Consider the following 18,303-nt stretch of genomic DNA (forward strand, 5'->3'; position numbering starts at 1 on the left):
ACACACACACACACAATATATATACAGTGTTATACTGATACATATATTTATATATATATATGTATGTATATATAAATATATTTACATATACATATACATTATATATATATATATATGTATATATACATATATATACATATATATATATATATGTATATGTATTTTTATATATGTATATATATATTTATATGTATATGTATATGTATTTATATATATGTATATACATATGCACATATAAATTAGTATATATATATGTATATTTATATATAGATATATGTATTTATATATATATATATATATGCACATATAAATTAGTATATATATATATATATATATGGACACACATATATATATATAATTACACACATACATACACTCACTCACTCACTCACTCACTCACTCACTCATACACACACACACACACACACACATATATATATATATATATATATGTATGTATGAGTGCGTGTGTGCATGTGTGTTTGTTTATGTGTATGTATATGTATATATATATATGTGTATGTGTATATGTACGTATGTATATGTCTGTGTATAAGTGTATGCTTAAATATGTTGTTGTACACGTATTCGTACATGTATTCATGCGTATAAATATATACACATATGTGTTTGCGCATGTTCATGTGTCTATTTATGCGTATATATGTGTGTCTAGTTGTTTTTATTTAGATTCACAAAGAACAATATACATAAATTTATAAGGAAACATATAAAAGAAAATGAATGCTAGATAGACATAAAGTTAGATAGATCAATAAATAAATATATATCAATACATGCATGTATTTTCATTCTGTATACATATATATATATATATATAATTATATATATGTATGTATATGTATGCATTCATCCACATATATATGTATATACATATACATATACATCAATACACACAAAAATATATATACGATATATATATATGTAATGTATATGTAAAATGTATATGTATATATATCTATATATATGCTTATGCTTATGCTTATGTATAAGTATATATATATATATATATATTTGCCAATTTCAATTTTTTTCCTGTCTCACAACTGTCTTTGTACTCCTCAGATACACAGAATATACTTGCACAGTATAGTCCATATGTTCATAAAGTGCGCAGAATATATTTGTATCCAGAATCTTAGCATCATATCGTGTACTTTATCCTATTGCATTGCTTGCATAGGCCGTACTTTGATACATGACTACTCAAAAGGACAACACTTTCATATTTAATCAGACATAGTATACCTATCTAATTGTGTGAAGGAGGATAATAAGGATGTCTATATAGGGCCCAGGGAATACTTCTGGTGGTGGATGTGTCTCATTAGCAATGCAGCTATGACGGTACTCTCCACTTACCGGGTTCCCTGTGTACTTTATGGATGAAGTATCCTATGTCAATCCGAGTAGACAACCCGAAACAAATCCCTCTATCGAACCCCAACTCTAGGTGTATATTCAACCCGATATCCCCCTAACACACACTCAAACTCATTTTACAGGATCGCTCGAGTCGCAAACCGCATCGGTGCGCAATCGCAACATCCCGTGGGAGGGCTACCAGACCGCCGGACTCATAGAAAAGACCGAACTGTCGATGATCAAGACATACGACGACAGTAATGAAACCAGACGCAGTGCTTTGTGGAAAGAGAGTGTAAGTTTGCCTTGCATTGTTTTGTTGCGGCAGTGCATGTGAACACGCGTAGATGAAGTTGCATATGGTCGACGTGTGCGTGTATTGCACTGATGATTGTTTGTTCCCACACCACTGAACGAAGAAAGGCATACGACAACAATGGTAGACGCAGACGCAGTACTTTGTTTACATCCTGGACATTTGTATTCTCATATCGCATACATGTTTATATATCACGGGTGATTTGCTGTTTTCTAGAGTCCAGTACAATGATCATGGAATACGATGAGACGGACACATACACACATATTTCTATACATATACATCTTTTTATATATATACATATATATATATATATACATATATATATATATATACATATATATATATATATATATATACATGTATATATGTATGCTTGTATGTATGTATGTATATATATAATAGTATAGTTATATATACACGACAACACACACATATATATATATATATATATATATATATATATATATATATACCATTCAGCTTTATACCCACACAGTCGCCTACATACTCACCTACTCGAATCACTCCTCGCCAAACCCCAGGGTCGAGAATACGCGTCGCTGATGCTAGCATTACTGTCCAAGCTGAACAATGACGAGCCACTCCAGTACATCCTCACCTTGGTGGACGATGCACTCACCAACGACCCTATGCGTGTGAGCTACTTCCACGCCATGAGCACCATCAGCGCCGGCCAGCCCTACGGATGTTTCCTGCACCTTGCGATGGAGAAGAACGATCTGTTCATCCAGAACAAGGCTGTCAAGGTGTTGACTGCGTTGTGTGTAACAGGTATGGTGTTGTTATGTTGTGTGTTTGTATGTGGGCATGTGTACGGATGTTTGGTTTTGCTATCTGTTGCTGTATGCGTATGATGTACACCGACGCCATGAGTACCATCGGTACAGACCAACCATATGTGTGCTTATATTTATACAGATACAAATCCAATCCGTATATGCATATATACATGATCTATAGAGATGAGGGTGTGCAATAGCAGGATAGTGTCTGCGTGTATGTCGGTGTAATCTAGTAGCTCCTGAGCCAGTCTGGTCTCCCATATACGGGATAGTCTATGAAAGTGTTTAATACTGGTTAACCTCACATGTTGAGCACCCGTGGTCGATCTGGTATGGTTTCTCTCAGTAGTTTATCTTTTCTCATCCCGCTTTGACATCCCGCTTTCTCCCCAACCCTTGGTGATTGATACCATGCGCATTATTTGACCCTTGTTAGTCTGTCATCTGATATTAATTGTGGGGTACGTATGTATGTATGTATACTCTAGGCAATTTTTTTCAACTTTAGCCGTCCGCGTTGTATTATTGTGCGCTGACTGGCATATACTTATACTATCATATCAACGGTTATGACAATATAACCTATTCGACTGACACGTGCTTGTTCCTGGGTATTTACTTGTAGGCCCCCCACTGGATGATACTAATGCCGATAAGTACCTCAAATGGTTGGCGACTCAGCTTAAGTCGGGAAGTGGTCCTCACGTACAGGTGCGTTTGAACGTTGCAAATCTGTACACAAACCGTTCTGTGCCTTGGATTCTAAAAATAAACCCTGTCATTTTTATATACAAATCAGAGTGTCTTGAACATACGTATGATTCATTTCAAGTGAGTGGTGACGCATGCATGTATAGTCGGGCAGTGGTCTTCACGTACAGGTGCGGTGGGAAGTACCGAACTGTGTTCAAATTTGTCAGCGCCTTGAACGCTAGAAGTATACACACTCAATCGCTACTGAGTATGAGTGTACCGTGGAAAATCCAAAACTATGGACGATGATCATACCGTATCTGTCCCCGACACAGATCGAGGCTTGTTCTACTCGAAGCTTTCTTAATTCTATGTGGTTTAAATAAGAGCTTTCTCAGTTCTACGTGGTTTCAATCGGAGCTTTCTCTGTTCTACGTGGGTTTTCTTTCTCAGTTCTATGTGGTTTAAATTAGAGCTTTCTCTATGTGGTTTAAATCAGGGCGTTCTCAGTTCTACGTGGTTTCTCTTTTTCAGTTGTATATGGTTTAAATTAGAGCTTTCTCTATGTGGTTTAAATCAGAGCTTTCTCAGTTCTACGTGGAGGTGTGATTTAGTTGGCCCTCAACCCTAAAAGCGCTGCAAACCATTTCCACTAGTGTGTCTTTTGCAAATTTCACCACTCACTTGCGTAGGCTACCGATTCGGTTGATGCAATCAGATAGGAATCGACAATTTTTCAGGGGTTTAGTGTTTAGTAAACCATGAAACCCAACTTTTTTTTATAGTGTATACTTTCATATTCTTTCATATATCTTACACGCTACCTGTGTATGTGGGTATATCTGGTCCGAATTCTATACGCCAATGAAAAGTGAATCTCGGTATTCCTCGCATGTCGTTATCATAATTGTATATTGTGGCACCTTACAATGACTTGTTGGATTCTTTCCTTCTTATGCATAGTTTACAAACACCTGTGGATTAACTTGTAGCCTAGGATGAGAATATATATATGTATGTATAGATTTCTATATCGATATATATATGCATATATATGCAAATATATATTTATATATTCCAAGTGCCAAGTGTTGTCCGTGTCTATTTAACCTAAATATAATTGGGCTTCTGTTTATTTTGTAATCGATTTGTGACCTTGATTGTCAGTGTTGTCAATCTACCTAAGTCATGCTAAACTTCGTAATCTCAATATCTGTCGAATCCGCTAATTACTATATATCTAAAGAATCGCGCAGAAATGGGCGATGTACCTCTATCTTCGCATACACTGTAAACTACTCAGGATACTTCTTCCTTTCTTACTTTCCACTGCATCGGTGAGGGGTTTATCGCTCATGTTGCGCTAAGCTACTACGTTCTAAATATATATCTGCTCTATTCTATTTTTAGGTGGTGATCAAGTCCCTCATGTCCATGCTGAGATTCGACCAGTACCGCCTGAAGTTCTATCAAGACACCAACGGCGTCGGTGCCCTGTGCGACCTGGTTATTAACAAAGCCGCCAACTTCCAAATGCAGTATCAAGTGGTCTTTTGCTTCTGGCTCATGACCTTCAACAGTGACATCGCACAGACCATCTCCAAACGACACATACCCTCCGTCATCTCGAACGTCTTGGCCAAGTCCAGCAAAGAGAAGGTGGTCAGGGTGGCCACGCTGACGCTACGAGTAAGTGACAAGCTGGGGATTGGTGTGAGTGCGTGTGCGTGTGCGCGTGCGCATGGGTTCAGACGTAGACATACGCACTACTGTTGCATGCGCAGTGGCCGTGGGTGTTGTATAACACATAGGAGGTGCCTGTATAGTTATGTACCACTCAGTTGTGTATATGGGCGTGTGTATGAACCATGTAATGTAGCTATGGATTGCCAGAATGTTTTGGGGTTGTAGTGGTTAGGTAATATCTAATAATGGGGTTGGGCTTGTGGATGTATCAATCAAACACTATATATGCATGTATGCTCCCATGCAATTATATACCTACTGCCACGGAGAAGCGATCTCACGGCACATGCTTGTCATGCCGGCATCTCGAAACCCTAAACCCTAAACCTTGAAATCTCATTCGCAAGCGTGGATATGAACAAGTGTGCTTTCCATGGTTCCTGCACATACGCATGCATGTAGACATGCACCTATATTCTTAAATCCCCCACCGATGCTATTCGATACACACATCCTGATCCATCTCAAAATATATGCCTTTATAATCTAATACACAATCTCCGCGCGGAGGTATAGTCAAGATACTTGTGTTCATCCATGTTCACTGGACACCTATTCACATATACACGCATGGGCATCTAACCACATAAACACACTCACGCTGCAGAATATCCTGGAGAAGTCGGGTTACAAGATTAAAGAGAACGTGGAGATTATGATATCAAACAAACTGCAGCGCCAACTGCGACTTATTCAGTCAAAGAACTGGAAGGACGAGGATATCAAGGTGTGTCTTGTGGACGACCAAATGTATCTACGGCAGTGACTGCAATGCTTCCTTTTTGTGTCCCTATACATGTAAATATGCCAATTATCAGTCGATATATATGTTTTGTATATTATTAATATAAATGCTGTTCATAGTATATAATTAGCTCATTATTTATATGTAGATATTTTCAGTTTATCAGAATAAATACATTATATAAATAGTTCATTATATGCAAATATGTTCATCATGTGTAAAATAATTCGATGTGCGGAGCGAAACAAAGATAACTAGATTTGTGAGCTGGAGTGTCAGTACAAGAGAATGCTGATTGGCCTATTTCTCACATGGCATGCTTGCTGGAGCATATCACATGCATATACGTGAATAATCACAAGATTCATATCTTCGCGTGTTTTTGTTTATACGTGATATTATATATATATATATATAAATTACAATGCAGGACGACGTAGAGTATGTGGTAGATACCATGCAGAACTATGTGACCGAACTTAATTCGTTTGACGAGTACGCCATTGAGGTGCGTTCAGGTGACCTCAAATGGAGTCCTATGCACAAAAGCGAGGCTTTCTGGCGGGACCATGTGATGCGACTCAACGACAATGAACACGAGATGCTGAGGATGCTGATTACTATTCTGGAAGAGAGCAATGTATGTGGTCTATGTGAATGGTAGGTGGGATATGCGTATAATCATTTGTAAATGTGAATGGTAGGTGGGATATACGTATAATCATTTGTATATGTGGATGGGTGGTGGTGATATACGTATAATCATTTGTATATGTGAATGGGTGGTGGGATATACGTATAATCATATGTATATGTGGATGGGTGGTGGGATATACGTATAATCATTTGTATATGTGGATGGGTGGTGGGATATACGTATAATCATTTGTATATGTGAATGGGTGGTGGGATATATGTATAATCATTTGTATATGTGAATGGGTGGTGGGATATACGTATAATCATTTGTATAGGTGGATGGGTGGTGGGATATACGTATAATCATTTGTATATGTGGATGGGTGGTGGGATATACGTATAATCATTTGTATGCGCTATGCACTCAGTTATGGCGTCACTTCCCCGCTGGCCAGTAGAACGTGAATACGGCAGTGAATTGTACCATTCCCAGTTTACACTACAGATAGAACCGTGAACAGAACATTTTTGATCAACATATCATCGAAACACTAGCACCAAATCAAAATACCTATCAAGATGAATGTGGAAGCGGATGCTCCCTCGTTTCTAAATCTCTAATTCAATGTCTGTATGGCGGATGCTCACTGGTTTACGAATCTGTATTTCAATGTCTGTATTAACTATCAAGATGGCTGGGGAAGTGGATGCTTACTTGTTTACGAATCTCTAGTTCAATGTCTGTATTAATTATCAAGATGACTGTGAAAGCGGATGCTCACTGGTTTACGAATCTCTAATTTAATGTCTGTATGACACACCCAGGATACCACGGCGATGTCTATTGCGTGCCATGACTTGGGAGAATACACGCGACACTACAGTCTGGGGCGAGCGAATGTGGAGCAATTGGGTGGAAAGGCCGAACTGATCAAATTAATCAGCCATCCCGATAGCAGTGTACGGTACGAGGCCCTGGTTGCAACCCAGAAGATGATGGTCAAGTCATGGTAGGTCTGGAATTGTGGCGTCTAGGGTGTGTGCTGCTGGAAAGCGGATTCGAACGGTCGTAGTTGGTTTGTATCGCGTTATATGTATGTGTTTGAGGTAATGTGTATGTACATAGTGTTGTTGCTGTTGTGTGACCTTGTGATGTATATTATGCTCTGTATATATGGGATCGTAATGGAATTTCGTTTAGCTGCGGAGGTATTCGCTAGCGGCTGAAGTGTACAGCTGTGGCAACCAAGCTTGAGTACCGAACTCCCCGAAACCCGAAGCGCTTGTCCAAACACTCAATTTTCGACTCTGTCTTCCTTATGCACAGGAATTTCCTGAACAAGGAGATCAAGAAATGAATAATTTTAGAGGTCATTCCGAAAGCAAGGTACAGCTCTACTCTGCGGTCTGCTTAATGGCCACATTTACCCTGCCGATTGATTGTTAGTCCGTACCGATTCCACCAATAAAGTGTATGTATGGAAACATTCATTGTCCTTCTTTTTAGTACTATACAGTACTGAATCAGATAGGGTGCTAGAACTAGAAACTGGCAGGAGACGTTGTCAATGAACTACTTCTCTTCATCTATCCATCCATTCCGGTCTTATTACAACATCTGTTCTAAAACATAACGTGGTATTGCGAGGATGTCGCGATAGATTTTAGGGTTTAGGGTTCTTACATCGGCTTGATCTATCATGTATGAATCTTATGAGTACGGATGTTGCGTGTATGTCCTACAAAATATATGCGGCATCGTGGCAGAATGATCAGTCCAAAAATTGCATACTCTATCGTGACTCCCTCGCGTTACCACAATATGCATCTGACGGTGTTGTCAACGACGTTAAAGGGTCCAAACATGTACCGCGAGCGTGCATGAAATTAATTCTGCAAGTTCTTTGATTCCCATGTGGGGAACTGGTCCGGCTAATAAATTAAGCTCTGTGGCTTATAAAGAGTCGGGTTATTGCCCTACGGTACTTGTCGATATTGTTGCAATATGTACCTAATTTAAAAAAAATGAAAGACTTAGGGCTGTTGACTTGGAACTCGAAAGGCCAGTTTAGATTAAATTATATATATACGTATTTGAGCCTTTTTCGCCACGTCAGTCGCAGAGCTTTTTATTTTTTAGAAGCTCAATTCGGGTTGCTGTATGTTAGTATTCACCCATACAGCAATGTCGAACGTAAACGTAATACTGATTGAAATTTATCATTTTGTAACTCACTCGATAAATACTAAATGATTTTTGCTCAGTCACTCGTCCATTCTTCCATCCTTCCTAAACGCAAAACCGAGAATGGTTGGTTTTAACGTTTTATATGTAGCCACTAGCCTCTCCTAAAGCCGTCTTCACGAGTATCAACGTTCTGCATATTTATTTAGTGATTATTTAGTCGCAGTCTCGCAGAGTCGCAGTCTCAACTCTCAACTCTAAACTCTCAGCCTCAGATGACTGTCTGACTGAGAGTCTGACAGACTGAACAGTGAACACACTCGCTGACACACACACTCGCTGACACACACACTCACAGTGACACAGTCTCTCAGTGACTAGTCCAGGCTCGGGAGACGAGAATCCAGACTCCAGAGTCCAGGCTGTCTCAGAGAGTCAGAGGGTCGAAATTCAAAATTCAAAAAATTGCGGTGCTCCTTCGTGTTGTGATCCTTCTTAGTTTCACTACAAAGTGGCACACACTCTACCCTATATTAATCGAAACTATCAACGCTATGGATCCCTTGTCCCATCGCATTGCTACTAAGGCATTAGTGTGGTTAGGCAAGACGCCCATAACACCCGGGATGGAACAAGTTGCCGCTCCAGACCCCTAACTCCTTGTAGCTATCTAAACTATTTCTAATATGTATTGTAATGATATCATGAATTGCTGCTCGAATTCTCCAAGCCCGTGGTAGATTTTCAATTCACCCTCTATTGCAGTAAATATAAACAAACAAAAAATTGTTTCAAAAAGTAGAACCGAGTAACAACCAATCCGATGACTCCGATTTGATCTTTAGAATGTGTGTGGCCGTGACGACTGGCGAGTGGCGAGCTGGCGACAAATATATAATTGTATATACATAAATAAATATATTAAAATGTGAAAAGTATGCCGTGCAACATGGGGGAATGGAACACCACACGAGTAAATCAGGTCAAGAGGCAGATATATATACTTTCAAGTCGATATAAGAAGCGAGCTGGCATTTTACACCCATGCATAACATTTGGCAGTATACCCTTTTGTCCACAGCGGAATCATTTGATGTAGCGCTAAAAGCTTCAATGCCAGGGCGCAGTCTAGTAAGATCTGCCACAAGAATTATATCAAACAAATCAATTATGCATTGTGTACTAGAGCACATAATCTACCATTAACGGTGAGACTATAACATAACTGTCGTCTGCTGAGATGCGTGTGGCTTTCCCTTGGCAGGTACTGCCATTCTTTCTTGGCATGTGCTTGTCGGTGGGGGTATATTACATATTCTTTGTCCAGACGCGCAATACAAGTATATTTTCTTTATATTCATCTGGACAAATAAATGAGTCGAATCGCATATTCTACATTCTTGAGACTAGATTCTTTCGTGATACAGACCCACGTCTACTTTCACTAGGGGGATGCAATGCATATCGCGCGAGATGTGAGATGTAGCTTCGTATTATCGTGCCATCGGTAACACAGTCCATTCAGATATTGAAGAGATCTATAACGTACGAGGATTTAGACATTGTATGGCGGTTCGACTCTGAATTTATGATTTATGAGCCAACATGTGCAGAAGCATTGAGCTTTGCTAACGCCACCTCGGAGGGAGAGGTCAGAATAAGGCAGCATACGTGAAAATGCCGACTACGACGTAGCACAAAATAGTCTTCTAATCATGGGGCGCATAGAATCGGATGATGCTGTGCACAGCACTGTGTTGACTGAGGTATTCGACTCGGTGTTATCAAATATCAGGGATACAGGATTCTGGTACGTGAGCATGCCTAATGCGGCATTCTGGCTGACGAATGTGGGTGGAAGGTGCGGATCATTTGCTACTTGCTCATGCCTGCATACGACACTCATGCAAACCCATGCCGTATATGGACCGATATTTCCTGCGTGTCGGAACAGTGATGATTACACAGCATGTGTTTTCAGGGAGAAGCTGGGCCTATACAACAAAATCGACGAACATACACCCGCTCATATCGCACCGCATTTTCCGAAATGCGCTGACCTCGACCAGTGCCGCACGTACTTGTGCCGCGGTGGTGAGCCTATACCTATTAAAAAAGACGGTTCTATGGGAGTGTCTCCCCACAAGTGGTGTCCCAGTAACGAAGTGCCCTTAGCCATTTATACACAGACTGGTATTCAAGATAGTCAGTCTACGCATATTGAACGTATCATAGGAGATGATACACCTAGAAATACAATTGAGCTTGAGGGCGAGGCCGTCTGTGACGTACTGCACCGATTCAATATTACTTTGCCTATAATTGGCGCTCTAGAGCCGGTGTACCCAGAATGCGTGCTGTTCAGTGGCGACCGTACTAGGTGCGACAAGAGTTACAATGCGTAGGCAACATTGTTGGGATAGTTGGATAGTTATTGATTTGCACTTGCGACCATGTGCATCCATGCAATCCAGTCATCTACAAACAAACCTATATTCAACGTGAAGTCAGCAGACAGATGTAGCTTACGCTACTATGGGATGTAACACACTCCTTACAATTTAACAGTTGGAAGTAGCCGCGCGGTGTGCGCGGTGATATTGCTATATTCCCAAAAGTCCCCACGGAAGCACGCCCTCCTATGAGGAGGCATGTCACAAGTTCATTGACCTATTAGTTAACCAAACACATATATGAGGAGGCATGTCACAAGTTCATTGAACCTATTAGTTAACCAAACACATATATGAGGAGGCATGTCACAAGTTCATTGACCTATTAGTCAACCAAACACATGTATGAGGAAGCATGTTGCAAGTTCTTTGACCTATTAGTTAACCAAACACATGTATGAGGAGGCATGTCACAAGTTCATTGACCTATTAGTTAACCAAACACATGCCAATTGGAGCTGTGACACTCGTCACTGAGTACCATATGTGAATCTAAACATTCTGTGAAGCTGAACATGGAATTACACAAATATCCCATTCCAAATAATCCTCAAATTTTCCTATAGTATCGCAAACCATGATTTGTCAAACGATGTACAATATTGGTCTCATGCTCCCATTTGGCATTGTCGCCACTATTCTATAAAAAAATCCATGATATCGATTTTAATTTGATTGTTTCTCCTCTGAAGTGTAGTCTTCTGAAGTATAGTCTTCTGAAGTGTAGTCTTCTGAAGTATAGTCCTCCAAATTGTTGCCGTAGTGAAGAGCAAACGGGTGCTCTGTAGACAAATCATAGATCTGTAGAAAGTTACAGTTACGGACCTCATCACCATATATATCAAAGTTGGGAACAGCATCACCAGATACATTTTCTCAATGCACGGTGTAAACGTAGAGTGTGCAGGGAACGACAACCATAGAGTGTGTCCAAGACTGCTGTGCTACTGCCACTATGAATCAACAGTCTCTGGAGACTCTGACTGCATGTGATTGAGTCGAGGAACCAACCGAAATCGGGTGCGGTTAAATCCAGAGTTTGCAGCGATACTAACGACGCCCGAGGTTTAAGATTTGAGATGCCCTCGCACTGCCTAAGGTTCAATTCTTCCAACTCCACACAGGGCGCAATTGGACTTATATCGGCGGTGTTGCTACATCCACGCATGCTCAATTTCCGCAAGCTCTGAAAACAGCCAACTCCAGGGTACGTAACGCTGTACAGGCAGCAACTGGTCTAAAATCAGCGATTTATTTACAGTTGCTTATATTCAGTGTGTGTAGCTCCACGCATGTGGCAAGCGGGCTTATATCGCTGTTGTCGGGGCATTCGGACATGTATAGCTCGCGCAGGCTCCGAAGACAACCGTCAATTGGACTCAAATCAGTAATGTATGCACTCGCCCTACTATCGAGTGTGTGCAATGATATTAGCGACCCCAGTGGACTAAGATCTGTGCAATCCAGTGCAGAATGCAAGAGGACCGAGGTCAGTCACACCCCTCTTATGGAGATCGATCGTGTGCAGATTAGTCCATTGGGTTAATGGAGTGAGGTCGCCAATAAAAAAACAGTCACCAAGCTTCACTGTGTGTAGACTTTCGAATGATGATATTGGACTTAGGTCAGTGATACTGCTGTTACTATACATAGTGGGTGTGGATAGTGCTACACAGGATTGGAGAGGGCAGATGTCGCCGTACGGTTTATGTTCAGTGATTGCAGTGCGGTACACGCGGCCAAGGGACTGAAATCACTAAGTTCGAGGCAATAGGTCAGGTCCAGCTCACGCAGATTTTGAAGGAAGCGAAGAGGGCTTATATCCGTTAAACTAACGCTATCACTTATATCCAATTTGACTATTGTCGTGCAAGAAGACAGAGGCTGCAAATACCTATTGCCGCTCACATCAAGTGTGTGCAGAGCCGGTAAAGTAGCAAGAGCTGCTATGTCCTTGACTTCACCACATTGTGACGTGGACAGACTCTGCAGACTCCGACAGTCGCCAAGGGCGCGGATGCTATATACGTCTGCATTGCCGTTCATATCCACAGAACGTATATTCCAACACGAGACGAGCGTACTAATGTCAGCGATTGGCTCTACCAAACGCACCGTGCGCAGCTGCTCGCGATAGCGTAGTACGAAGTCTTCCAATAGATATTCTGAGTCAAAACTCATTTGGCCACCTGTCTCTAGCCACATACCAACCAAATTTTTAACTTGCATGGTGCGACAGGTAGAATATTGAAGGATATTTGGCCAGATATCCTCTGTCTACTGAGTGATATGTATATTGTCTAGTTCCGACTGTACGCTGCTGGGAAGATAAACACAGTAGACTTTCTTGAGTAATAAACATAGAGGTGATTAAAGGCAAGCGAAAATTAAATCCGTAAGAACAGTTCTACAGTGACATAGCATACAATTGATTGTACGGCGAGAACATGGATCTACAAATGATTGCATAGTAACTATTAGTGTAACGGGTACACAGGGGAAGGCTCATACAAATCGCGTGCTTACAAATGTGCGTACAAGAAGTTCGCCTAAAAATGCATCCACTTAGAAAAGGGATACACATTCACATAATAAGAACATAGTGAGCTAAAAATCACTATATATCACTGCATTCTATACGAAATCAATCACCTGCTCTGTTGCTACACGCCAAAACACTACGAATACGGTTTTCACTGAAACTCTCTCTAGGGCTTCTCTATTGCTTGATAACTAGTAGTGAAGGCTATTTCAAACCTATCTTCGTGTTTCTGACTTTGTCTGTCGTGAGCGTATAGCTGTAGCCAGGTTGAATTTGGCTATCCTGTCTGTAGATGTTGTTAGTATTGAATTGGGTTTCCTGTGTGCATATGTAGTCGGTATTGGGTGGGATGCCTTAGGTGTACTTTTTGTCGTACTGCATGTAATGTGCTAAAGTGGATGCATTTAGTGTTGAAACGATGTTGAATTGAATACCCTGCCTGTGTATGTTGTTGGCATTGAACTGGGTTTCCCATGCGCAGATGTTTTCAGTATAAGTAAACTTGTCCTTTATATATATATATATATTAAAGAGTAATAGTACTGATTGGGCTGTCCTCCTTATGGATGTAACCCAGTCGATGCTTAACCAGTTGTCGTATCTAGACCACCAAGGGACAGATCTATTTAAACAGAGCTGTCATCACTTTTTTTTCAGTCGTAAAATCTATCGCTTACCCTATCCTTCAGGAAACATACGGATACGTATCTAAAACTCTTTAATCAATGCTCAAAGCAAGTACTGAGTAGAGGTGAAGTCTACAGTGCATATAACAGGATACTCGACAGCATAAGGTATTTATTTAAAATGCAAGTTAAAAATGCAAGTTAAAAATGCAAGTTGTAAGCCACAACTCTCATCAAACCCTACTTACTATAAAACGTAGAGTGAGAGTTGAGAACATAATTTTTAGGTTCTGTTTATTTTGCAAAATCAAAAAGAACTACAAAAACGAAAAACACGCTTTTTCAATAGTGTGTTTGTACATACGTAAATAGCTGAGTAACTCTCTACATATGCATTTAGTCGATTGTAGGTTCAAATCAGTGTGTTCGCATTACAGATTAAAACACAGCCCTTGTCTAATTTAAAGGGCCATGGTTAAAATCGTTGCTACAATATGAACCGGCATATTGTAGTGGCTTTCTCCCGACTGTGAACACGAGTAGCACGCCACTTTGAGCGTGCGCTTCCAACAGCTGTGTATTGACCGATTCCTTTGCCACGCGGTACAAATGTTTAGCACAGCGACTTGTGTGCAAGCATGTTTAAATAAAGTCGCGTACTAAGTAGGCATTGTATATATGAAACTGCAGAAGAGGCCTACGAGGGAGAATGTATACCCCAGTGCAAATAAGCACAGATGGGTGTGTGAGCATCGTTTCACCACTACGCATACATATACCTATACATATACATATAATGCACCTACGACGCTATACTGCATTGTCGAGCTAACGTATCGATCAATACAATTCAGTTTCTGATCGTATATATATATATATATATATATATATGCTCATAGTAGCGAATGTGCCATGCAGCTGAAAGCCAGTGATCGGATTGGATCAATACGAATGCGATCAAAAAGTGATTTAATCGTCAAGTACCATTATGACAGGCCGGAAAATATTTCTGAATACAGTATAAAACGGTTTGTTCTTCCTCTAGAAGTGCATGAACACGAACATATTATAGTGATTGATGCTGTCGGCTGACAGAGCGCTGTGCATTAAAGATATCTTTATATGTTAGGTACAATCTATTTACATACTTACATACAGACCAAGCACCCGTGCACAACGGGGGTGCCAACATTAGTCCGAGGAAGGTAGGTAGAATTTATAAATAACTATGACCATTTATAAATAGATTATTCGACTAGTCCCTTAGACTGGCCTCTAATGCCTGCCTGAGCTCGGCTTCCTCTCTCTCCTCGGGTGTCATCTCCTTCTCGGTCATTTTCATGGCCCAGTCGACCTGCTCTTGTTCCGTCATTTCCTGCGTAAACAAGGCACATGTGTACCGTTAATATGTGATCGTACACACTTACAATGGACATGCACATAGGCACATGTGTTATATAATCATGTACACAATACATGATGATTGCAGTGTATAAGCCTAAACTATAGACGAAAACTGGGCCCAGGGACCAGAACGTACGTTCAAAGTGCACACATGCAAGAAATATTTACTGGTAGTCTATAAGGCGATATCGCATACTAGCCATATAATTTGGCTCTGCACAATCGATTCAAAATCCAATATTTCATACACCTATTTCAGATGTATCTGACTCGGTATACACCTTCGAGGGTCTGCAAGTTTGCAACCGTACATTTACATATAATAGATAACTTCACCTTGGCAAATACGTCAATGGGTCAGCGAAACAGTCACCGCAAACGTATATATATCAACCACGACAAACTCGGTACCGTCTCATACCTGCAAGAGCCGCATATACATTTATACCAGACACAATGTCATGGTACATAATTCTAGGTTCAGCGTAATTGCCACTACAAATGTACATATATTCAACACGACAAACTTGATACAGTCTCATACCTTTAAGAACCGCAAAAGCAAATATACCAGACACATTTATCTTGATACATACGTCAAGGATGAGCGAAACTGCCTCCGAATATGTACATATATCAATCACGACAAAATCGGTACAGCCTCATACTTTCAAGGGCTTGAGAGGTTTGACACCACAAATGTGCATACATCAAACACGACGAACTCGGTGCTGTCTCAAACCTCCAAGGGCTTGGACAATTTGCCACCACAAATGTACATATATCAAACACGACAAACTCAGTGCAGTCTCATACCTTCAAAGGCTTGGGAGGCTTGATAGCCGGGTCTTCTCGCACATAAGTTGGGGCGGATGAGATGGAGTGTGCTACTGTCGACCGTATGCCCACGCCGAATGGCAAGTTGGTGGTGTTACCCGACGCCTCGAGTTTCTTGACGTCTTTCTCGACCTATATACGTGAAGCAGCGAAGATCAGTATCTCAGTCGTTTGTGATGTTTATATTTATATACGATGTATGTTGAATGCCATGCTTATATAAACGTAACTGGTGCTGGTATGGTTATTTGTCTGAAGCCCTTGACACCTACGGTGAGCTCGAAACTGACAGCTCCAGCTTGGTTTTGAAATAACCTTATGCCACTAATTGGCGCAAAAGAATAAACAGAAATTCAAAGCATGTCAGAATGCACGTGCATGCATGACACAAGTAGATACCACAGCAATGATCGGAGCAACGAGAGTCGCAGAAGGGGTATCTATATCACCGACGCAAAAGCGTAAAATGTATGCGTTAAAAAACCCCCCCCCGAATTTAGAGGCAAATCGCAAACTCATATACTTAGTGCCAGTGAATGTACGTATGGTATATATATTCCATCAATGGCTAAATGTATATGAAAATTACCTGCCGATGAACAACAGCACAATACGACATCACCTCACGGACAACAAAACAACGACAACAACATATGCACGACCACTGAATGCGGCGAAATCGCATGTACAACAATAGAACACGATCAAATTCTCGTGTACGACAATAAAATACGACGATACCTCGTGAACGATAGGAATGACCATGGCATCGATATAAAACTTACCGCCAGTTCCTCTTCAACCAGCTGCTTCTTTAGATCCGCAATTTGCGAGTTAATCTCGTTGGTCATTGCAGCCATGGTCTGCATCTCCCTGATATTCGCTTCTACCTCACCACTCAGCTGAATAGTGTGAGAAAACATGTTGTTAGACGGATATATATGTACATATAAGCAATTTATATACATAAGTTCATAGATATATAGATATATGGATACATACATATATATATATGTATATACATACAAATTTACATACATACATACATACATACACACACACATACATATATACATAAATACATACATACATACATCTATATCTATCTATCCATATATATATATATATAAATATATATAATCGAGAATATCTTACATTTTTGTGTCGTTCCTGCAATCCCGAAACGCCGCCCGTGATACGGTCGTATTCTCCTTTTAGCACCTGCGCGAGTACATACATAGCATAGTTTAGTACAGGTGTGGCTATGAAAATGATATGGACACGTACATATTTACCTAGTTGAGAAAGTCCAACAGTGTATTCACATACATATGTAGGCAACGAAGTAACGCTCATACGATTCCAAACCGATACGTAACTCGATCTCGGCATCAGATACTCAGAATGGGCGCTTAGAGAACGAAACAAGAGCGCAAATAAACTCGCATCAGTGGCAATCAACCCAATACCGCAGGGGCGTAAACACGATTCCGTTTTTGCTTTCCCAAACGGATTCCAGTCCAAGAATAAGAACATGGGTATACCGGTTTGGATTGAGATCTAGACTTAAGATACACATTCAAGAGTGGACACTGTTGTTTTCTTTGTGTAAGTACCTGCATATTTCCGGCCTGGTTGCCAATTTGGTTCCTCAGCTCTTGGATTGCGCTGTCTTCTTGTCCGAGACGCTGCATTGGTACAAAGAGATATTTCGATTTAGAAAATATGTATGCTGATCTACCTTTGATAAGGGATTTTCAAACCCGTCTTGTTTGCAGGATTTTAAGTTTTTGGCAATTTTAAACATCGGCTTGAATTGAAAGATATCCATGCACGCATATACATATACATATACATATACATATACACATACATACATACATACATACATACATATATATATATGTATATATATATATATA

At 40.4% G+C, this 18,303-nt stretch overlaps 4 protein-coding genes across 4 annotated transcripts; 2 read left to right on the forward strand and 2 right to left on the reverse strand.

The window, feature by feature from the left end:
- Positions 1 to 4,614: 4,614 nt before the first annotated feature.
- Positions 4,615 to 7,348, forward strand: SARC_08124 (hypothetical protein; the record flags this gene model as incomplete). The annotated part of the gene is made up of 4 exons (XM_014297906.1): positions 4,615 to 4,893; positions 5,558 to 5,677; positions 6,126 to 6,335; positions 7,160 to 7,348. Coding segments are annotated over 4 exons (798 nt in total), but the record flags the coding sequence as incomplete, so codon positions are not given.
- Positions 7,349 to 10,234: 2,886 nt separating this feature from the next.
- Positions 10,235 to 10,924, forward strand: SARC_08125 (hypothetical protein; the record flags this gene model as incomplete). The annotated part of the gene is made up of 2 exons (XM_014297907.1): positions 10,235 to 10,380; positions 10,501 to 10,924. 2 exons carry the CDS (start codon positions 10,235 to 10,237, stop codon positions 10,922 to 10,924), a joined length of 570 nt encoding a protein of 189 aa, XP_014153382.1.
- A 1,716-nt stretch (positions 10,925 to 12,640) lies between these two features.
- SARC_08126 (hypothetical protein) lies at positions 12,641 to 13,201 on the reverse strand (the record flags this gene model as incomplete). The annotated part of the gene is made up of 1 exon (XM_014297908.1): positions 12,641 to 13,201. One exon carries the CDS (start codon positions 13,199 to 13,201, stop codon positions 12,641 to 12,643), a length of 561 nt encoding a protein of 186 aa, XP_014153383.1.
- A 2,039-nt stretch (positions 13,202 to 15,240) lies between these two features.
- SARC_08127 (hypothetical protein) lies at positions 15,241 to 18,075 on the reverse strand (the record flags this gene model as incomplete). Its single annotated transcript, XM_014297909.1, has 5 exons — positions 15,241 to 15,515; positions 16,361 to 16,513; positions 17,167 to 17,283; positions 17,537 to 17,602; positions 17,998 to 18,075. The coding sequence occupies 5 exons, from the start codon at positions 18,073 to 18,075 to the stop codon at positions 15,396 to 15,398; spliced, it is 534 nt and encodes a 177-aa protein (XP_014153384.1). The 3' UTR covers positions 15,241 to 15,395.
- Positions 18,076 to 18,303: the final 228 nt, after the last annotated feature.

Source organism: Sphaeroforma arctica (assembly GCF_001186125.1).
Source record: "Sphaeroforma arctica JP610 unplaced genomic scaffold supercont1.701, whole genome shotgun sequence".
NCBI classification, from domain to species: Eukaryota; class Ichthyosporea; order Ichthyophonida; genus Sphaeroforma; species Sphaeroforma arctica.